At 44.3% G+C, this 23,078-nt stretch overlaps 1 protein-coding gene across 3 annotated transcripts in view; it reads right to left on the reverse strand.

Moving 5' to 3' along the window:
• The window catches only part of ENTPD3 (ectonucleoside triphosphate diphosphohydrolase 3), a 34,719-nt gene extending 12,048 nt beyond the window's left edge, over nucleotides 1-22,671 (reverse strand). For 2 of the 3 annotated variants that reach the window (XM_027097152.1, XM_027097151.1), the window contains exons 1-6: nucleotides 22,511-22,671; nucleotides 21,652-21,703; nucleotides 18,160-18,287; nucleotides 10,187-10,304; nucleotides 2,676-2,826; nucleotides 163-322 (exon numbers count right to left, since the gene is read on the reverse strand). In XM_027097152.1, the coding sequence (XP_026952953.1) occupies nucleotides 163-322; nucleotides 2,676-2,826; nucleotides 10,187-10,304; nucleotides 18,160-18,287; nucleotides 21,652-21,691 (597 nt within the window). In that variant the 5' untranslated portion in view covers nucleotides 21,692-21,703; nucleotides 22,511-22,671. The remainder of the gene's footprint in view (nucleotides 1-162; nucleotides 323-2,675; nucleotides 2,827-10,186; nucleotides 10,305-18,159; nucleotides 18,288-21,651; nucleotides 21,704-22,510) is intronic. The other variant, XM_027097149.1, reaches the window with a different exon arrangement.
• Between the last annotated feature and the right edge of the window lie 407 nt (nucleotides 22,672-23,078).

The following is a 23,078-nucleotide window of genomic DNA, read 5'->3' on the forward strand; positions in this document are numbered from 1 at the left end:
TCTTTTCTTAGCTGTTGTATCATAGATGTTTCCCTAATTCATTACATGATAGAAACAATGCAGGACAGGTGGCCCTGTTGGCATGTACCTCAGCTTAAGTTACCAAGCACAGGGGACAGGATAAACAGCAAGATTAAAAACCATGCATTTGTTTTCACACACCTCCAGGAAATTTCCCATTAAATAGTTGGCTGTAATCCATCCATAAATCCCTTCCTCTTGCCCAGAAATGATTTGAGCATCCCTAAAATCAAAGGGCTGAGACTCGAAGTAGTTTTGGATGCTCGCAAGGACTTCATTAGCTGCTGTTTCGTTTTGCAACCTATGCAAGGCACAGAACACAAAAGGCTGAGTGCCCAGACAACGATCTTAAAATAACCCCTCCACCCCCTTCAGGCAGGGACAGTTTTCCAGATGTATATAAGACATGGCAACCCCCTGTACAAGTTGAAGCCTCCCAGGCAAGGCAGGATGCACCTGTTACCTGTCAAACTGCCAAGCAGGAAAACAGCTACCAGTAAAAATACCACTTGTTCTCTCCTCCCCTACCTGTTCCTATCCCTCTCTCTAGCAACCAGCTAATGAAAAGAGCCTCCTACTCAGTCACCATTGCTCTGTCTCAGATCAGCAGAGGAAAGGAGATCGGTGAAGGCATAGGAGTGGCATAAGTAATCTCTTGGGGCACCATATAAAGAAGCCCTCATCAGGCCAGAAGGAAGGGGAGCTTAGGAGGGAGGGGGAAAGGAAGAGGGATGAGTTTTCAGCTGTCCCAGCTTTGCTCTTTGGGAGGGCTTCATCATGAGGGGATATGATGGCCACCATGGCTGTCATTGAATTGAAATTCATTAGTGTGCTGACCCATGGAGGAGTGGTAACATAGTGTTCATATCACCCGTGATGTAGAGTAATAATATCGTTCATCTGCTGCCATTTTATGAAAGAAATCTCACTTGGGAGACTCTTTTCCCTTTCATCAGTGGGTTAAGAAAGCCAGGGGCACTGGCTCACTCTTGGCTGAAGAAGAAGAAAGAGAAATGCTACAAACAGAAGTCCATTCCAGTTCAGTAGCAAATTATCACTGCTTGGAAAATAATTAAGAATTTTCCTAGTTTTATTAATTCCCATCCCAGAGATTCTCAAATTATTGTTTTTTTAATATTTGACTTTTCTAGCAATTAAAATATCAACTAGTTCCTCAGAAGAAATGGATCACCATCAGAAAGTTTCACAAGGAGGCATTAATATTTAATTTATTCAAATGCGACATTCACTTTTTCCCCAACTGGCAAACTTTTGTATTCCATGGTTTTTGTCATGGGCTATAAATTACAGAGCCTTTGAATGATTTCTCGTGGAGAGGACTGGGAGAAAAAAGCAACCAAGAAAGTTGGGTTCTTTGTTTCCATAAGAAAGAAAAGGCAGAAGAAGGGAATTTCTATGACATTTCTATTTCAGGTAAACTCAATTATTTTGAAAACACACTGCAGATTCCAAGAGTAAGCAAAGAAATCTGACTTCTTTCCGCATTCTACTTGGTCAACCAAGACACAGGAATAGAAAAAAGGAGAGGAAAACTACAAGGAAAGGGCTCAGTCCAACTGAGAATGCTTCATGATTTTTTTTGATGCTCATCTTAAAGTGACTCTGTTGTTCCTTTGTATTTTCTTCATGCCCACATGAAGAAAATACATGTAATTTTACATTCCTGGGATCACAGACAAAGTGGCTTTGAAGCAGAATGAGTGTCATCTTTTGGGGAGAAAGCCTTATTTTCAGAGTTTAGGGCAGCATCTACCCTTTAATTTAGGTAGATTTAAGTTTGATGGGTTTTTTAAAAAAACTATTTTTCTTTTAATTCAAGGTCAAGGAAGTATTATCATGGAGAAAAAAAATGAAGAGAAAGGACATTCAAAAACAATGCAACTGGGCTAAAAGTCATGGCTACAAATTTAGAAGGAACTGCTTAATTGAATGAAATGAGATGTTTGTTTTTATGTAATGCCAAAGGCTTTGGGGTGAGGAGCAGAAATCCCATTATTTGAAAGCAGATCTCAGTGACATTTTGTACATGGGTAGAAGCTACACAGCTTAGTAGTATAGTGGGTTGCATTTAGTGGAGCCGGTTGTCCACAGGTGTTCAAATACCAGGAGTCAGGGCTTCCCTGGTGGCGCAGTGGTTGGGAGTCCGTCTGCCGATGCAAGGGACGCGGGTTCCTGCCCGGTCCGGGAGGATCCCACGTGCCGTGGAGTGGCTGGGCCCATAAGCCATAGCCGCTGGGCCTGCGCATCCGGAGCCTGTGCTCCGCAACGGGAGAGGCTACAGCAGTGAGAGGGCTGCGTACCTCAAAAAAAATACCAGGAGTCAAAAACAGTTTCTACTTTTCTAGAAAACTAGAGGTACATCCCATGATTAGATTTCATGTCACTTTCCTTTATTTTCCAAGCTCTCAGTAAAATCACCATGGGGAAGGGAATCAAATATAGAACTGTTTCTTTCTGAGTATTAAGATAAAGACTAAAAGTTTCCCAACTTTTAAAGCCTAAATTTATGGCAGAATATGGGCTTCTTTCTTTTGGATTTATTCCCAGAAATAGAGTTACATTCTTGGAAAGAATTCAACACATTCCTGGTTATTTTGGTCCAAAGGGCTCCTCTGTGCCATTCCAGCCCTTACCTCAGCAAGCGCATCCCAGCTGTGGCCCCCAGGTAAATGCAGGTGGATCCATGGAGGTGGGCTGGAATGTGCCCCTTGACTTCTTGCATGCAGTCCTCAAAGGCTTTGGGGGCATCTTGAGGGTTTTCCCCATAGCTGGAGATCCCAGAGCCTGAAGAGCAAGCAGTCAGCACTTCTTAGCCTTCCCAGGAACCAACAAGAGCAGTACAACTTTTAAATATAAAATAAATCAGCTCTGGAAATTAATGGGTTTTTGTAGGGGGCTGAAAATTGTGTATGTGCTAAGTTCCATGTGGTCACACAGATGAGTCAATTCCCAAAATATGGAAGGAAAGAATTATAAAGGTGAAAAAAGTAATGAGCCAAGACCTGCTTTAAAAAAAAAGTTCTCATCATGGAAATTTCAAATATAAATAAAAGTAGGGAGAAGAGTATAACAAACCCATGCACCCATCTTCCAGTTTCAACAATGATCAATCTTGCTCCACCTGCACTCTCACATTCTCTCATCATGAAGCAAACTGCAGACATGGTATCATTCCATTCTATAAATATTTCAGAATGTATCATTAAAAGATAAGAATTCTTTTAAAGAAACATAACCATAGTCTCATTATTCTACCTAAAAATCTTAAAAATAATCCCTTAATATAATTAAATATCTAATTAAGTTTCACGTTTCCTTCATATTCATATTTTTTCTCTCCCTCTCTCTCCCTCCACCTCTCTCTTTCTATCTAGTTTGTTTGAACTAGGGCCCAAATAAATTCCATCCATTATAATTGGTTGGCATGTCTCAAGTCTCTTTTAATATATAGATTCTGCCCCCCCTTTCTAATTTTTCTTTGTAATTAAACATTTTTTTCCTTGCAATTTCATTTGTCTTATAGTTTCCCACAGTCTAGAATTTGCTGATTGCAGCCCCATGATTCATTTAACATGTTATTTGGTCCCAGTTTTTCTCTATAAATTGGTAACTGAATGCAGAGGTTTAATCAGATTCAGGTTTGAACTTTTTCAGAAAGAGTAGTTTATAGGGATGTGCATTTCCAATAAGACGCACAAGCATCTGGTTGTTTCTCTCTTTGTGCAGTTAACAGGCATCAATGATCATTGCTTAGGTCCATTCATTACTCCATTAGGGTTTATGAAACGCTGATATTTTATTTCCATCATTCTTGCTTCACTTTTTACCTAAAATGCTTTTATAAGAGGAAAACTTCCTCATCGTTAACTATTTGATTACCCTATACAGTTTGTATAGGGAAGGCAGTGGATAAGTGCTTGATTCTTTCCCTTTATTTACCAGCTTAAAAAATATAGATTGCATCTCTAGTATCTACCTAATTTAACCAATAAGGGATTTTGTTCGTTTGTTTAAGGGCATATGAATCTAAAGATATATTTGATATGTTTCAATTCATTGCAGTTACTATTCGTATTGGTGGCCTATCTTGTCCAGTGGCGCTCTCTTCAATTTGGCAGCTGAATCCTTTTGACATGATCCCAGAAACCTTTAAGAACTTTTCTGCTTTCTGATATGATGAGATGTATCAGTGACCTATAAATTTCCTGCCCCAGGTCTGGAATCTGCTGTTTTTCCAAGGAATCCTGGTTTCTTTTATTGAGTAATGGTATTTAGCATTCAAAATTTGGAAGCTAGGTTGCTTACTGAAAGGCTTTCCAGAAGACAGACTTAGAGAAAACTTTATTTCAAGAGAAAACACATCATGAATTCTTAGTGGTATTTCTAATTCAAAACTTCAAGTTCTTCCTTGAATTCATTGATCTTGTATCTTTATCTTCCTTTTACTAGCCTGTTTCCCAGCCCCTCCAACTTAATAACTCATTAGCTTTATTTCACAATCCACACACAACAGTCTCAGTATGACAATGACAATACCAGCACTACCACCAATTATAGGATTATTGAAAACAATTTAAGATTTTTTGAAGTTCTTTTTGTCCTTACGGTATATCCTATTAGGCATGTACAAGTGTCCATAAATGAAGCTTTCTTGAAATACATACATGCTAATTTGTCTGCATATTGTCTATGGCTGCTTTCATGCTAAAGTGGGAGAGTTAAATGGTTACAACAGAGATCATATAGCCAACAAATGAAAAATATTTATCCTCTAGCTCTTTACAGGAAAAGTTTGCTGTCCATTGACTTAGATGATTTATAGGCATCTCCAACTTAATATATTTGAAACCAAATTCCTTAATCCCTGCCATGGCTCCAACCTACTCTACCCTCAGTGTTGCCCACTCTAAGGAGATGGTACCTTCATCCATGCAGTTACTCAGGTCAGAACTAATGTTCAGGCACCATCAACCAGAATGCTGCATATTGAATCTATCATAAAATCTTTTTGGCTCTACTTTCAAAATACTTCTCAAATCTGAGCACTTCTCACTCCCTTCCCCAGAACTATTCTCAATCAGTGTTTCTCAACCTCAGCACTACTGAAGTTTTGGGCTGGGTTATTCTTTGTTTTGTGGGCTGTCCTGTGAGTTATGTAATGGTTAGCAGCATCCTTGTTCTCTACTATTAGATGCCAGCAGCACGGCCAGCCCCAGTTATGAAAACCAAAAAATGTCCCAGACATTGATAAATGTTCCCTGGGGGGCAACATCGCCCCATGTTGAGAAGCACCAGTCTAGGCCAGAACACCAAAACGTCACCTCCCACTTGCACTGCTCTAATAGCCCTGGTTTTCCTGCTTCTAATCTTAAGTCTCTTGACTACGTATTCTACATTGACAGAGTGACCCGTTAAAATTATGTCGTATCGTGTTAGTTCCCTGATCAGAATCTCCTAATGGCTTCCCAATATACTTTGAAGAAAATTCATTTGAGTAAATGTCAAACCCCTTACTGCATCTCAGGGTCCTCTATGAGCTGGCCTCGGTGACAGCTTTGGCCTTATTTCTCACTTTTGTTTCTCTTACTCGTTCTGCTCCAGCCACATCGGCCCCTTTGCTCTTCCTAGAAAATGCTGAGCAGCTGTCACCCTTGGCATTTTCTTTTGCCACGCCCTCTGCTCAGCACATTCTTCCCTCAGACAGGTGCACGGCTCACTCTCTCATCTCAATTTGGCCTCTGCTTAGCTATCACCTTCTTTGCTCTCCCATGAAATAGAATGATCACTCTCTATCCACCTAGCTGGCTTAGTTTCTCCTCACAGCACTTCTCCCTGATATCATATACCCATTTATTTATTCTGTCTCCTTCATTAGACTGTAAGTTCTGTAACAGCAGAGACTTTGTATATTTTGGTTATTTTAGAATTCCCAGTGTCAAGAACACTTACTGGCAGACAGCAGGCACCCAATAAATATTTATTAAGTACAGGAATCAATCAATCAATCAATCAATGAGATTTTCACATCAGCTCACAATACTATAGTAAGGGGATTGTGTAGTCCAATCTAGAGCAAACAAAATATATTCTGCCAGAGCTAGTCTCTGGATAGGAACTGGTTAGGAGCCTTGCTAGAATGTGGAAATGTGGGGTATTTGAGCATGTCCCTCGGGGGCCTATTTGCATAAGGTTCCTTAAGCCTCCCAGAGGGAAAAGGAGATTGGATTCATAGGTTCATGGGATACTGGGATTCACAACCCCAAGAAAAGAGCTATAACTGCTATTCCAATCTGGGAAGAGAGGGTTGGACAGCTGGCACAAGACTTACTTGAGGTCGGACAAAAGCAAAAGACATGGGCAAGGGATGCTTTCCAACACTGTAGTGGCCTGGTCCCTAGAGCAACTCTTTAAGGTATTTCAGTGGAGGAGATGGTTAAGTTTAGGCTCTAGTGGAGTTTAAAGAATTTTTAACTGCTGGTTTAAAGGGAAAACATGAATGCCGCCTGTGAGAGAAGGCAGCAGGTACCCTGAGCAGTGCCTCCTGCAGAAGAGATGAGGGGCAGGCAAGGAACAAGTGACCCTGAGGGAATGGCTTTAAAACAAGCAGCCAGAGCAATAGGCACCAGCATGGGGACCAGCAGCTAAAGCAGCACCCAGTGAACTCACGGAAAACAGCACCTGAGGACTGGATACTCACCAGGGACCCCCTGAGAAAGAAATTTCTGAGGCCCTGGGCATTCGGGAAACACTGTAGGGCAAAAAAGCATTCACCAACCCCTCAAACTGGCCAAGGCAGGGGAGACCTGGGGAAATTTGCAACTTAGAAACTAGAAACCCAAATTATGCTTGGCGAAGCTGCCTGTCTTTCAGGGGATGACACTTGCCAAACTTTAACTCTGTAATTTGAGCTATAATTTGTGGTCTTCTGGTCATTGTGAGTATATATGGATCCCTGAGGCTACCGTGATCAAAGGGAAGATCCATTTATGGATGTGGTGTGGGCTCCATGATCCTGCCCCTCCCCTAAATCACATCCAGGGTGGGCCAAGGGCCCCTACCCCTGAGAGACTGCCTGGGTCTCTCCCCATGAAAGTGCCACCTCTTTCTACAGCCTGAGGCCATCAGGACTGACTTGGCTGAATTGCCCTCCCGGGTATAGAGGCAGATCTTACAACTATGTTAGAATAACCTTTTAGCAAGAATATCCACTAGGAACTCTAAAGTGTGGTGCCCCATAATTAATAATAACTAACACTTATTGAATGCCTACTGTATGCCAGGGATTTGCTACCTGCTTTATATATATATTATGTCATTTAATCTTCAAATAATACCTGTGGGGTGGGTATTACTATTATTATGCTTTTTAGTTTAGAGATAAGTGAGTCAAGACTCAGAGAGGTTAGATAATTTTCTAGAGTTCCCACAGTAGGGATAGGGTGACGCCTTAATCACTGTCGTACACTATCCTCTCCACTTGGAGTGACTGGTCTCTCTTTCCTAAAGAAAGCATCCTCTTTCATGCTTGGGGGTGAAGAAATGGCTCAGAAGTTAGGAGAACAGAGATGGGATCTCTGGCTGAAGTTTGAGCGACGGTGCTGCCGCTTATGAATTGTGGGTAACAATGCAAGCAGTACTCAGAAAACATGGAAGTCCCCTGTTGTGAGGAGCCCAGAGAGGTGTCGTGCAGATGCCTCTTCAAAGAAAGGCTTAGTGTCTCAGCGGTTAGCTCCTTTGGGGTTTGCCTCAGCTTCAGAGAGCTGCCTTGCTCAACATCTTCTTCCCAGGATGGCAACATCCAATAACTGACAGTGATGGGGGGACCACAGCCCAGCCATTTCAGGCCATTCATACCCAATGCAGGACATCTCTAATTGGCTGGAGCTCTGTCAGGCCTGGGCTGCAATCTGACTTCTCTTTCTGTCCAATCCTCCTTCTTCCGCCTTCCTTCCATGGGTGCGGATCGTTAATCACTCCCTTGCATCCCAGACTCTGTCTGGACATCTTAACTCTGACACCTATGTCCCAGGGAAGGCAAGCTCCTGGTGCCCTCCATGGAAGGGCAGATGATCAGAATGCACCCTGGTTATACAGAGAAGACTCTTTGTCTCCCTATGGGAAAGGCTAATTCTGCTTCCCAACTTTTTCCATGCCATCACTTGCAAGAAAGTATTCTATTTGGGCAGCTCATTGAGGGAAATGAAGGAGGTTGCTTGGGTTGGGAGGACTGGTTCAGAGTCTATAACTTGTCCTATAGGCTGAGGGTATCCCTGGAACCCATTCAGGACATACTGGTTGGGAAGATCCAGGCCAAGTCAAAGATCATAATGCTCTAAAGAGGGTGGTGCATACATACACACTCACTAACTGGGCTTGACTATGTGGACTAAAGGCTTAATTGTAAAAGGCAAAATTATAAAACTTTTTTTTTTTTTTTGGCTGCTCCATGCAGCATGTAGGATCTTAGTTCCCTGACCAGGGATTGAACCCATGCTCCCTGCAGTGGAAGCGTGGAGTCTTAACCACTGGACCACCAGGGAAGTCCAAAACTTTTGATAGAAGAATATCTTTATGACCTCAGGATAGGGAAGGATTTCTTAAATAAAACGTACAAAGTGCAAACCTAAAGGGAGAAGATTGATAATTGTACCTACATAAAAATTAAGAACTTCTCAGAAGATATCATGAAGAAATTAAAAAGACAAACCATAAACTGTGAGAGGATATTAGCAACAATATGATAATAATACTAGCAAAGCATTCATATTCAGAATATAGATAAAGAATTCCTAGGACTCAAAAGGAAAAATTCAAGCAATTTGGTAGAAAAATGAGCAAAAGACATGAACAGGCATTTCACAGAAATAGAAAGAGTCATAAATATATAAAAAGATACTTATTAGTTACCAGGGAAACACAAATATTCATCAACAGCTAAAAATGAACCAGATATTGCTACTCATTGCAGCATAGATGAATCTTAAAAACCCAGTGGTAGTGAACAAAGCAAATTACAGAATAAATGTTTGCTTCTAATTAAATAAATATGTGCTTGATTCCATTTTCAAAACCAGGAAAAACTAAATGCATAAGGACAAAACTAAAGAAGAACAAGTAAACCATCAATCTAACATTCCGAATATGTTGTGGAGGAGGCAGGGAGTGCGTGGAGGGTCGTTAAAGATGTTGATGCTGTTCTGTGTCAGGGGTCAGGAGCTCACTGGCCATATACAGTTCACCACCTTCTATTATACAGCCTGTGAGCTAAGATATTCTTACATTATTTTTAAATGGTGGGGAAAACCTTTTTTTAATATATTTTGTGGCATTTGAGAATTATTTGAAATTCAAACTTTCAGGGTCCATAAAGAAAGCTTTACTGGAACAGAGCCACAAACGCCTACTGGTTTACAGATTGTCCATCTCTGTCTATCTCTTCCTACCCACCTCCCCATCATATACAGCCAACTGGAATATAATTTTCCTATTGGAATACAGTTTTCCTTGAGTTTCTCATGTTTATGCATTATGAGCAGAGGCACTGACTGCCTTTGTTCTGGACTATTTTTTCAAGGATATTTGCATAATGAACAGGCTCAGAAGATATAGTGTTTCCCTCCAGAGCAAAAGGCAGGTACCCATTATAAATGTTTCAGATTCCCTAATCTCAGGGTTCCTCTTCTGTAACATAACCCACTGTGCGAGCAGGTACCATCTGGCCCTTTTTACATCATTTTGTGCAAACTGGGGCTCAGAACCAGCACAAGAAAATGCTGATACTCGGGCTACAGCTGTTTCTGTGAGTAATAAACTCTCCTTTGTTTCTGACCCAGGAGTCTTGGGTCTTCCACCAGCATCCATGAAAGTGCGGCAGGGTAGAATCTCACACCATTCACAGTTCTTGACACCCCGCCCCCCCCCCCCCCCCCCCCCCCCCCATTTTACAGATGAGAAATCTGAAACCCAGAGAAGGGAAGGGACTGGCCTGAGGTCACTGTACTGATGAGTAGCAGCACCATCTCAAGGTCTCATATTTCCCTGACACCCAGCCCAGTGCTCAGTCCTTGCCTCTGGGCAGCATCTCAGGACTCCTGCAGGCCCCTGAAGGACATTAGGACATTCCCTTTCTTCCCTTGGGCCTTACCTTTCACGCTACATTTGAAGGTTTGACTGACTACTCCAGTATTATTCTCCTTCTCTGCTGGCCACTGATACACGTAGACTGTGGTTCTGGAAGACCCGGCATCGAGCACGATTCCATACTGAATAAAAGGCGGGGAGGGAGAGTCAGAGACAGGCATCTGAGGACCCCTTTTCCCAGGGGGCCACCGAGACCCCTGAGTCCTCCCAAGAGCTTAACCCACACTGCTTCATTTAGGTGGGAGCTGACCAAAAAGAAAAAAACAATTTTCTCTAAACCAACTTTGTCTCCATGGACTCTGGATGGAGGGGTTGGGGGGAGATGGGTCCGGTGTTCTAGGCTGCAGTTCTCAGCCTTGGCCTCACATTAGAATCACTTGGGGAGCTTTTGAAACTCCCAATGCCAAGGCTGCAGCTGAGACCCATTAAATCAGAATCTCTGTCAGTGGACCCAGGCACCAACAGTTTTTAAAGCTCCTTTGGTGATTCCAGTATGCAGCCAAGGTTGAAGATGAGTACCCCAAAGATCTTGCATGCACAGACAGTCTCCTGATTCCTCCTCATCCAGACTCTGCAGGGGTCGGGGGGGGGGGGTGGCGCATGGTCAGAAGCCACCTTGGTCTCAGGAGTACAATGAATAGTCAGTCACCTGCTGCCCTCTATTCTCCAAACTTCCAGGCCTATCAGCCTGGGATAAACAACCAAAAGGAAACCATAGGTAGGAAGTTCTCACAGGGGAGTGACACACTGATATCTGCATTGGCCTTCAGAATGAAAGTATTCCTGCTTAAGGAGGAAAAAACTAAAATACAAACGAATGTTGACATATTATCCCACTTAGGTGACGTGTGTGAACAAATGGACAGGAGGGTATTGCCAGCCATCTCTTGCAGCTTGAGGCAGGTACCAGGGAGCTTCAGTTGAAGGTGTGACCCAGCCCAGGCCCTGGACCAGGCCTGCCTAGGAAGGAGCATTCATTAGCAGCCTAGGGGCATTGGAATGAGTTACGCTGACCTAGGTCACTATCTGGTTCGGCTTGGAATCAGCCCAGGGCATCAGAGGCTTCTGGGTGGCATCTTTTCCCCAATTCCCCCACCATTGAGTTAGCCTAGCCTGTCCCAGAGGGGAAGATGACGTTGGGTTCTGGAGGCAGGTCACATCAGATGGATTCCTACTTTTCTGATTTGCGTAAGAGACCTAACCTCTCTGGGTTCCCTTGTCTTCAGGCAACTTCCTTTCAGAAGTAAATAGGAGACCATTTGCCTGATGCTTAGTGGCTGCTCAATAAATACAGGCTATATAGAAAAATCAGTGAAGCAAAATAAATAAAATTGCAAAGCAAGAAAAAGAGGAAAAAAAGTGAATAACACCCCTCAAATCCAACTACTGTTTTAACACCTTGTTATATATCTTTTCCAACGGTCTTCTGTGCATACAACTACATATACACATATGTGTTTAGACATATGTTTTTAAATCAACACAGGATTACAGTACACATAATCTTCTCCAATGCTCTTTTCTTACTTAAAAAGTATATCATGGGGGACTTCCCTGGTGGTCCAGTGGTTAAGGCTCCGCGTTTCCACTGCAGGGGGCACGGGTTCGATCCATGGTTGGGGAACTAAGATCCCGCATGCCGTGCAGCGTGGCCAATAAATAAATAAGTAAATAAATAAATAAAAAAGTATATCATGAACATCTTTCCCTACCAGTAAAAGTAGGGACATGATTTTTAAGCCATTCATCCCATTCACTATGAGATGTACAGTAGTTGATTTAACCAATCCCCTGATTCTAAACTTTCTATCACGAATGCTTGCTTCATTTGAAATAGGAGCAAATAAAAAAATGTTACTCCAGCTTCTCCATTCTATTAAGATAGAACATTCTGTGTACATTGGTATTTGAACTTGAATAGCCTCTTCACCTCAGCTCTTCAATCTGATGTGTGTTGCCTGGGATCCTGACATGACACCCCCCATGGCAAACAGAGGAGGCATTGTTCACAATCTATTCCAGGCAGAGGCTCCCCGTGAGATTAAAGCACAGGTTGAAACTGAAGGAAACCAGGCACTCCAGAGGTCTGAGCCTCTGTATCAGTCTGCTTTCTTTCCTTCCCTCTGCTGCTGACCTGCTCACCAGCCCCTCCATGCCTGGCACTGATAAGAGGAGAGAGAGCATAAGAGGGCAGCTACTCCAGAGGGTGCCTGTCTGTCCCCAAATCTTTATCCCAACCCTTCATGAAGAATGCTCGAGGCTGCTGGGCCAAGATCTGAGAGAATGAAGAATGTCCATCCTCATTTGTAAGTCCGGGAAAATGGCATTCAGTTTTCACCAGAATGGGCAGCAGCCAGAGACTTTGCTCTGAGATTTGCAGGAGAAATGGCGGCCCCTTGGGCGCCTGCTGATGTGGTGACAGGGACAGCCTTGAGGCCCAGTGCTACTTTGCACTAAGACGATCCACCCCCACCCCACCATTGTTCACTGGCATTTTCAAAAGTGAAAAGATTGGTCTTTAATCAGTTTTCAGAGCTCATTTGCCTAGATCAGTGCAACTCACTGCGGTTCCATGGAGGGAGGGGGAAGGGGAGAATGAATTTCATTCAGTTCAGCTAGGTGGGTGATGTTTGGATGAAAAGCGTTAAGTCACCTTCTGTTTAATGCAGTGTCAGAAAAACAAACAAACAAACATGGTCTGAATGTGGAACTGAAGATACAGTCGGTGGGTGAACCAAAAGGAAACATATGAACCCCATTATCCAAAACTCAAGAACTTTGTGAGCTTCTAACAAAAGCAAAAGCAAAGGTCATAAGATCATCTTTCTTAGATGTGTTTATTATTATTTTTATTATCATCATCATCATTATTACTCTTACTATAATAATGAGAATAATGGTAGTAATAAACATTTGGCGAACACTTATAATATGCCAGGCACTGCACAAAGGGCTTTAAGTTTTGCATTTATAAGGCAGGTGTTATCATCATCCCCACTTGACAGATAGGGAAACTGAGGCTCACAGGGGTTAAATAATTAGCCAAGGTCACAGACTTGGGATCAAGCCGGGGTCTAACTGACTCTTAAACCTGTACTCATTGCCCCTGTGCTTTCACTGAGTTCCAAGGAAAACAAGTCTTAACAGGGTGACTGATTAATAAGAAGGTGCCTGATATGGTACGGCAGACTTTCTTTGTTCAGACAAAAGACCCTCAGAAGCAAACTCTTGGTTAAGTGGTGTGCAGATCTGGCTGGAGAGGAGAATCACCAATTTGAATAAGGAGCCAGGGCCTTCTGGAAAGGAAAAAACAAATTACGCAACTCTTGTACTCCAAGAGGTAAACCAAGGTGGGCCACAGGGCACCAGATATCCAGGCTGATGACTGAGAATGGATGAGGGTTAGAAGGAAATGGTTTTAACACAGCCTGGCCCAGTTGTTGTGCTTTGGAGAGTCATGTGACCCAAGGTGGGGCTCTGACTGGCAGAAAAGCAGTGTCCCTGAAACCTGGGACCCTGCAGGCCCCTCTTCGACAGTGGCACCATGTGGCTGCGAGCGGCAGTGGCAGTGGGGTATTGATCAGATGGGTCTGAGAAGCTCCAGGGCTTCTAAACAACTGTGATGCAGTTAGGAGGGCGAAACCTCAAGAGGAAGATATTGGACTTAGTGATAATAAAGCAGCGGGGTTGAGATGGGGGGTAATGAGTGAAACATAAAGGCAACGTCATCATGTTTACTCTTCAAGCTGATAGAGCAGGTCAGACCAGTGACAGTGAAAAAGGGACTGGGGATATTTCCACCGTTGGCTAAGTTTTAATAGTTCCGCTTTTACACTCAGATGAACCAAGGTTAGGTAGGCCAACGTTGGATTTAATAGCCAGATATCATGACTTTTCATGTGGGTCTTGAATATTCCAGAGCCCCTCAGATAGGCCACTGTGGAGCTGGCTCCTCAAAACCAACTGTCAACAGCACACAAAAAGGCAAAACAAGGCTCAAGGTATGAAAACATAAACAATGAAAAAGCCTTTATATTCACTGGTCTCCACCTCCACACCGCCCTTCCTGCCCCTAGCACACACTGCAAAACAAAAGGAAGGGTCTCTGGACAGCCTGAGAAAAGCTGCATGTGGAATGCCCCCTTCCAAGCTGTCATTCTGCTCCTGCTTCAACCGGCCCAGGACATCTGTCTTTTCTTATAACTAACCCACTCAGTGAAGCAGAATGGGCCTTCTGAGCCAATATTCCTGTGTTATACAACTTCCTGTCCCCTACAACTGGGGCCTGACAGCGAGATTCTGAAGAGATTAAAAACCCCCTCTCTGAACCGTCTGCTAATTCGTGAGGGTATGTCTGCTGGCCCTTCCAAACCCTTGCCTAAGGCCAATGTTCTCTGCTCTCTTTTCTTCCTTCTGTGCCAAGTCTGCTATTTCCAATCTGTGTAACTGTGGGAAGCTATTTGCCCTTTCTGTTCCTGTTTTCTCATCTTCAAAATGGGAATAATAATTATCTACAGGGAACGGTCACTGAGGGTTCCCTGCCCACAAGCCCTCAGACCTTACCACTGTGATGTCCAACCATGCACTTTCTACCTGCCTGAAGGCTGTCTCCATTGGCTGAACCTACCTGAGCCCATAATATGCCAGAAATACTAGAGAGCTAATGTTCCCCAGGGAGCAGCCCTCAACCAATGACTAATGGAAGCTGGTGTGTAAATACGCCCTTGAGTAGGATGACTGTGAGGCAGATGTTCTATATGCCCATGGCAGAAGACACCCCTGAGGTGAGAGTTCTGCACTGGCTCCCAGAAATCCCTAGCAGAACAGCTCCAGCTGCCCACAGTGGTAACCTGCTGGGTAATAGCCCCTCCATTGGCTGCCTTCCCTTCTGTCTCACTTCCCATCCCCCCACAGTTTTTCCTGGGGTCACCCCCAGATGACCATCTTGCATGGGCATCTTTGACTAGGGGAACCCCTGTGACACAGAACTAAGCATGTGTGGTCTCCTCCTTCAACATTGCCCTCCATACTGCTCAGGGACCCACTTTTCTGTATTCAGTTTACTCTTCAAGTCTTCTAATTCCTCCATATCCCTCCAGTTTGAATTTACCTCTCATCTCCCAAAACAACTGCCTTAACCAGCTCATCCCTCACTTTTTTTTTTTTTCCCCCGGTACGCGGGCCTCTCACTGCTGTGGCCTCTCCCGTTGTGGAGCACAGGCTCGGGACGCGCAGGCTCAGCAGCCCTGGCTCACGAGCCCAGCCAACCCGCGGCATGTGGGATCCTCCCGGACTGGGTCACGAACCCGTGTCCCCTGCATCAGCAGGCGGACTCTCAACCACTGCGCCACCAGGGAAGCCCCCTCATCCCTCACTTTTAAAGGGCCTGAGGGAAAATTTTATAAATGAAGACTTCTGCTCTGCCCCACCCCCACCTGTCCTCTTCCCATCCCCAGGCAAATCCATAGAGTAAACAGCCTCATGCACCTGTGTGTTGACTGTAGAGGGTGGGCTAGCTCAGACCCCACACCCATGCTCTGTCTACTCTCCCTGCAAGCAGCTGCCCCTTTACCACCCCTCAGACCAGTGGTGAGGTCTGCCCGCAGCAGGAGGCCCACACAGACCCTGGATTCTGGGGTCTCAGGCACCACAACATGTTCTAGAAGGGAAGCACGACTCTTGGTGGGCACATTCCCTTGTCCCACGGAGAGATATACCTGGAACGCAGCTAGAGCTGGTTTGTTTGACTTATGGGATCTAAGGGTGGTACTGGGGTCTAAGAATGGTTACTGGGGTCTAAGAGTGGAATCAGCCTTCCCCCCAATTGGAAGGCACGTCCCTTCTCCAATTCAGCACCTTCCTGTCTCTGCATCCATCCTCCCTCCTTCCCTCCTGTGCAAAGGAGGACGTGTTTTCCCAGCAGAGGCCAATATCTCCTCCTGGGTTCCCTGTTCAGAACTTAGGATCAAGGAACAGCGGGAAGTAAGTGAAGAGAGCCGTGGTAACAAGAGGGTCTGGGTTTCAGTTCTGGTCCTGCCATCCACTGGTCAAACCTATGTTTCCTTACTTGCAAAATGGTGGTGACAGTGCTTGTCCACCTTCCATAGTTGGCAGAAGAGTTCAGTGCGATAATTCAGGGAAAAATGCTCACTCAACCGAATAGCAATTTACAAAGTGTAAGGGGATGGTATTTCCCCTAGTTGCAATCCTGATTTTATATAGTTTATAGGAGAAGGCAGTGTCTGGAACTTGGGAAAACAGATTCTCTAGGCCTTAGCTAATGTCTTTGGACAACCAGATAATTTGTTTTCCTCTCACCATTAGACAGCTGCATAAGGCTTTTTATTTTTCATTTTTATTCATGCTATTCATGGGGGGCTGAGATTCTTAAGTAAAATACCTATAAAAGAACCAAATTCCATTATCTAAAAAAGATTTTAGGGACTTCCCTGGTGGCACAGTGGTTAAGAATCCGTCTGCCAATGCAGGGGACATGGGTTCGATCCCTGGTCCAGGAAGATTCCACATGCCGTGGAGCAACTAAGCCCATGTGCCACAGCTACTGAGACTGTACTCCAGAGCCTGTGAGCCACAACTACTAAGCCTGAGAGTTGCAACTGCTGAAGCCCACGTGCCTAGAGCCTGTGCTCCACAACAGGGGAAGCCACCGCAATGAGAAGCCCGGCACTGCAATGAAGAGTAGCCCCACTCGCCACAACTAGAGAAAGCCTGCACGCAGCGATGAAGACCCAACGCGGCCAAAAACAATAAATAAATTTTAAAAAATTGTTTTAGGAAATTTCCTGGTGTCCCAGTGATTAGGACTTGGCGCTCTCACTGCCTGGGCCCCAGGTTGGATCCCTGGTGAGAGAATTAAGATCCCACAAGCTGCATGGTGAAGGCAAAAAAAAACAAAAATAAATAAATAAAAAGATTTTACTTTAATCCTTTAGAAAAGTGAACTCAGGATGGTAGAGCAAACTCACCCACGCAGCCAAGGCAATATTAGTTTCTTTTTTACCTTTTAAAAACCTCTATTTCAGATATAGCCATTGAACACTCCCTAACAGCAGGAAGATGTAGAAAGGACTCTAAGGTCAAGGATAGATACTAAATGAGATTCAAATAACATGGCTCCTATGGCCCTTGTCCAACTAAGAGAGGTTTTCATATTTTTAAAGAGTCATAAGAAGACAAAAACAAAAGAAGATATGCAACAGAAACTATAAACGGCTCTGAAAGCCTAAAATGTGTACTGTTTGGCCCTTTACAGAGAAAGTTTGCTGACTTCTACCCAAAAAGGTTGAAGGACTCACTGACTCTCTTCACCTTTCATTTGACAGTCTCTCATGGGATCACCTCCTATCACCTTTAATAGCCAAGGCAGAAGGGATACACACAATTCTCAGCCTACCAGAGAACATCCATTTGGGGATGGACTTATCAAGAGCTGAGAGAGGCTTCTGGAACTTAGCATAAGGTCCTGAGTAATTTTGGTGGGGGAAGAGTCAGAGGGATCATGGCATACTTCTAGACTCAACAGAGGTAGCACAACACAGCTCAAGAAGTCCTTTCAGGTCCTTGATTTTGTTTACCCAGGCTAGGCCAGAAGAAGAGCCTGGGTCTCCTGGTCTTCACTCATGAGCAAGTTTGTGTCATCTGGAGGAACTGACAAGCTGGTAAATCTTTGGTAGCCATCTATAATTCTTGGCTACAGAGTCTAGCTTTGGTTCTAACAGTCAGGAGTCAAAGCAAGACCTCACAGTCCTAGGAGAAGGTGTCACCACTATCAATCTTTCACCTCAAACATCACAAACCCAGCATGTCCAGTCTTTCTCCCTGGGTTCTTACCCCACCTTTCCCTGGCTCTAGCTAGAGGTAAGGGGCAATAATTTTCTTCTCTTCTAACTCATGAGTTTCGAATCATTGATGTCAGAGCCCATTTCTTCCCTTCAATGCCAACCCCTTCACACCTACCTTCAGTCCTGGAAGGAGAACCTCTTTCTGGTGAATCTGGATGAGTGTGACAGCTACAAGCACCACAATGCTCAAAAGCAAGACCACCAAGGTGATGATGGCTGAAATTCGGGAGAGGGCCTTGAGGCCTAAAATGGGGAGACCCAGAAGACACATGAGGGGGAATTGGGAACAAGGTCCTGGCCTTCTTTGTAGAATCTGTGGACTGGGTGCTTAACCGCATGCATAAGTCACTTCCTCTGGCTTTAGTGAGACCAATACTTTTAGAGCAGCAACTGGGCTCAATACCCATTTATCTTTCCTCCAAAGAGTGGACTAAACCAGTGTTTGCAGGGAGGCTATGCATGATTTAGTTCTATGGTATTTCCCAAAGTGTGTTATGCATATTACTGGTCATCCCTGAGATGATTTACAATAACATTTGTTTCAATGTAGATTTGAAAACTATGGGTTTTCTATTAAAGCAGGTGATATAACATTTCATTTGAAAATAATCTCAGATAAATAAAAAGAAATTCATATTGTATTTTAGATGTAATCAATGATTATAAAGTTCAGTACATGATGACTTATCGTCAAGCAAATAGTAACGCGTTTGAATTCCTAAGATATGTGGGTTCCCAGTAAGAATTCAACCTCAGTCATTTTTCCTGTGTCTATAGTAAAGGCATAGGGTCTCCCCTACATCTTCACAAACAAAGAGTAACTAGACCCCAATCCACGTGTTCCCTCCCAAAGTGGTCATATAATCTCTGGTATTTGTATTTTAATCATAACTATATCTATCTATGTAAACTATATCTATACATTTAAAAGCAAAAGAAAAAATGTAGCATATGAATAGTCTTCAACTAAATATATAGCCTCTGAATAAAGGTAATTATATAATTATATGCATTATATAGTAATATATAATATATCATAATGGGCTATTTCTACTTATTAAATTTAAACTAATATTTCTTAACTAGATGATCATGAGCAAATATTTACTTGGGTCTTAAAAAATCAGTGGGCTAGTGAAAATTTCATAAAGTAGCAAATATACTTATTAAAAAAAATAAAAGAAAAGAAAGAAACTTTCTGAAATGATTCCATTTATGTTAAGTTCTAAAACAGGCAGGTGACAGAAATCAGAACAGTGATTGCATGGGGGTTTGGGGCAAGGATCCACTGGGAAGGAACACGTGGGCACTTTCTGGGGTAATGGAAATGCTCTTACATCTTAATAGGATTGTGGGGTATATGGGTGTGTGCGTTTTTCAAAATTTATCAAATTTTCCAAAGTTCTTTGGAAAAAACTGAAAATCAAAGCAAACCAGCTCCTTAGGTACAATTTCCCTTTAAAAAAAAAAAAGATTCTTATAAATTGTCCCTGTTCTAAAAACATACTCCTTTCAGAAGGCAAGAATACCTAATTTAGGGACACAAGATCTATCCATTTCACTGTATATAAATTATACCTAATTTTTTAAAAAGATAAAAAGACATTTAATTAAAATATTGACTAAATAATAGTCTTGGTAGAACTATTATAGCATAAATATAAGTGGTGACACTCAAATGGCTGAAATATGATAAACACTAGCATAACAGGAAGATCACTGAATTCAGAGAATCCAAATATTTCTCTCACTAATTGTGTACTTAAATGTAAATTAATTAAAATGAAATAAAATTTAAAAACTCAGTTCCTCAGTTTCACTAGCCACATTCCAAGTGTTTAGTAACCTGAAGTGGCTACCACATTGGGCGGTGTAGCTACAGAACATTTCTACCATCACAGAAAGTTCAACTGAATAGCAATGGGGTAGATCCTGTCCTATTCCAGAACAGATACTTTTAGATCATCATAACCTATGCTTTACTACTCCTTCATTATTTCTAGGAGACATTTTCTTGGAAGAAAAAAAGAAAGAGCATGTATATACTACCATATAGAGTTAGATTCAGCCTCAATATCCAATCTCATCATCATGCTCACTACTTGGGGAGGCCAGTCATGCAGTGGGTCTCAATAGCTCAGAACAGCCAACTCTTACCACCTCATCTGATTCCCCTGCAGTATAGATGCTGCCACAGACACTTCCTGATGTCAAAGGTGGTCATGTAACACCTTAATTCTCCTACCTTGTCACTGGGAGTGAACTGGAGGGGGACTTGTCAGTATTTATCAAAATTGCAAATGTGTATACCATCTGCCTCAAAATCCCACTTTTGGGAATTTATTCCACAGAACTAGCCCCGAGTGTGTTAAATGACTTGTACACCAAGTTACTCATTGCAGAATCGTTTGTCATAGCACCTGGAGGGAGGCCAGCCACTGTGGAGTTAACCTTAAGAACCCCTAAAGGGGTCCTGGATCACCTTTCTGTGATTCCAGGTCAAAGGATATGACCCAGACAGAAACCGGTTTATCCACAGAGGCAAATTTTTGCATCAACTTTTAAACAATACATATGCCAGTGTCAGTTATAGTTTAAGGGATTTTTTTTTCTTCCCCTAACAAGACAAGGTAGAGGTTTAATCTGCCATGTTAAATTTGTCCTTTGGAAGGAATGTAACAAGTTAGTCTGTATGTGTGACCTTACAGTATATTGTGTTAAAATTTCAAAGTGTTTTGAATACCCAATTTAGGGGCACCACTAAAGAACATCTGTCCACGGGGCGGGAGTAGGGGTGATATATAAGCAGTCTCCCGACCACAGCCAGAAGGCTGGCCTCCTAAGTCCTCTGTGCTTCAGCAGTTTTCAGGTAAAAAGCTATGATTACCTTAAGCAAACCCTTGCCCCAGCAGAAAAGCCTATCACAAAGCAAAATGGACTAGACCAGGTCTCGTTCATTTAGGGAATGCAGCCTAGAGCTGTGCTGTCATTAGGGCTGGACAAACACTGTAATTACCAGGTGCCTCCCGAAAGTGGAGAGGCCAGACCCTTCTGGGTTTCCACATGAGCAACTCCAAAATGTGCTCCAGAGGCAGGCAGGAAGGGCAAGCTTGGAAGTGTGTGTGTGTGAGTGTGTGTGTGAGCATTCTACACATGTGCCTGCAGTATCAGCGGTAACAACGCTGACCCATGACAGGGGTGGGGGCAGGGGGGATGCTGTAGGCGCCTTGCCAGAAACAACACTTGGATGGAAAGAGAGGCAAGCTCCAAGCGCTTTACAATTCATCACAAAATCAACAATATTCTAAAGCAGACCTTACACACAGCTGGGTAAGGGAAACGACAAGGGCCAAATTAATGGATTATGCAAACCGGAAAAACCATTTACGCGAAACAAGCATGTTAGTCCTTGTTTTGTGTTGCTTTGACGTAAAGAATTACTTTTATCTGTGGAATGCCGGTGGTGAAAGCCCGGTGAGCACTGTCTCACACCAAAGAGGTTAAACCGTCATTTGCTTGGGGACATGGATGAAGAGCTGTGGGCTGAAGCTGGGATTCTCGGGTGATGTGACAAAATCACATTTGCTGCCTGCTGAGCGATACTAACCTGCTTGCTCACAAGGTTGGCGGGTCAGTACCGTGAACATCTCTCCTTCCAGCTGCAGGTGAGAGAACACAGAATGACAGAGCTTTCGTGGCCCCTGACTTACGAAGTTCCAAAAACTTGCACCGTGTTAAAATACAAAGCCACTTCACTTCTACCGAAGGAAAACCTTCCGGGGGACAGATGAACCTAGAACTTCCAAGACAGACCCAAAACTGGGCTTACATTCTAAGGTCAACTCCCCCCACCCCCCACCCACCCCCCATGCAAGGAAAGGAAGAAGAACGGGTTTGCTGAATTTTAAACTCAAAAAGATTTCTAAGAAGTCAAGCTTCTCCTGCAGATTTTCCCACCTGTACACACCTCCCGGGGCAGAACAAATCCTCCACCTATTATGAACATTCATAGTCTGAGGAAGGGCTGTTCTTCAAAGCACACCAGCAAGGGAGGCTTGTGTGTGTGTGTTCGCGGCCCGCGAGCCCGAGGTCGCCCTTTCAAGATCCAGGACGGTTATCTGTGGCTGCTGGCTGGCGACCATTGCAAGAGGATGTCGGGGCCCCCGGCATCCAGCGCCCCAGGATATTGGAGGCCTCACGCTGGGCTGCGTCTCCACACAGCCAAGGCATCCAAACGCCCAGCCCATCTCCGGACCCGAGGAAGCGCTTGGTAAAGACGTGTCCACCTCTCCCGGCACGGCGAGGACCACCTCCCCACCGCCCGAGGATGTGGGGCTCGCGTCCTTCGGTCCCTCCCTCCAGCCCCCTGCGGAATCCGATTCCGTTTCCTTCCCTCCCAGATCTCAGCCTCACGAAGCTTCCCGTTCCTTCCGCGGCGGCTCGGACACGGGGACCTCTGTCCTTACCTGTGCACAGACGACCCGAGGAAGGCGACTGGCGCTGCCGCAGTGCCAGCTGGCGGCCAGAGCGCAGGAGGCTCCTGTGGAGGCGGGGCGAGGCGGGACGGGGGCGGGGCTGCCGCGTCCGGGGCCCGACCCCTGCGCCGGTCCAGGCGAAGCACCTCTTCACCTGACCTCTTCTAGTTCATCACCACCCGAAGTGGGGGTGGGGAGGGGCGGCAGGCGCTGCGAGACCTTGGCTCTCCACCCGCGATCCCGCCCGAGCCTACCTAGGGAAGGTGGGGCGGGGGCGATGTCTTCTGCCTGCCGCCTTCTTCGATGTCGAGGCCAAGAGCCTTTTGATCTGTCTTTTAGTTTCCACCACTGTTACCCCAAGCCTAAGTGGAGGGGAAGTGGGGGAAGGGCAGGGCAGAGACTGGGCACTCCGTGGGTATGCACAGGTGGGCCCTGTGCCCCACCTTTCTGTGAAGTCGAGACCAGTAAATACCTGTAATGTTGGGGGTGAGGCAGGTAAGCAGACTTGTCCCTAGGTCACTTGGACCAGGAGAGCAAAGTAATACGTTCCCTCTCAAAT

This window comes from Aethalodelphis obliquidens, unplaced genomic scaffold (assembly GCF_003676395.1).
Source record: "Aethalodelphis obliquidens isolate GAN/ISIS:26980383/991018 unplaced genomic scaffold, ASM367639v1 scaffold112, whole genome shotgun sequence".
Taxonomy (NCBI): domain Eukaryota; kingdom Metazoa; phylum Chordata; class Mammalia; order Artiodactyla; family Delphinidae; genus Aethalodelphis; species Aethalodelphis obliquidens.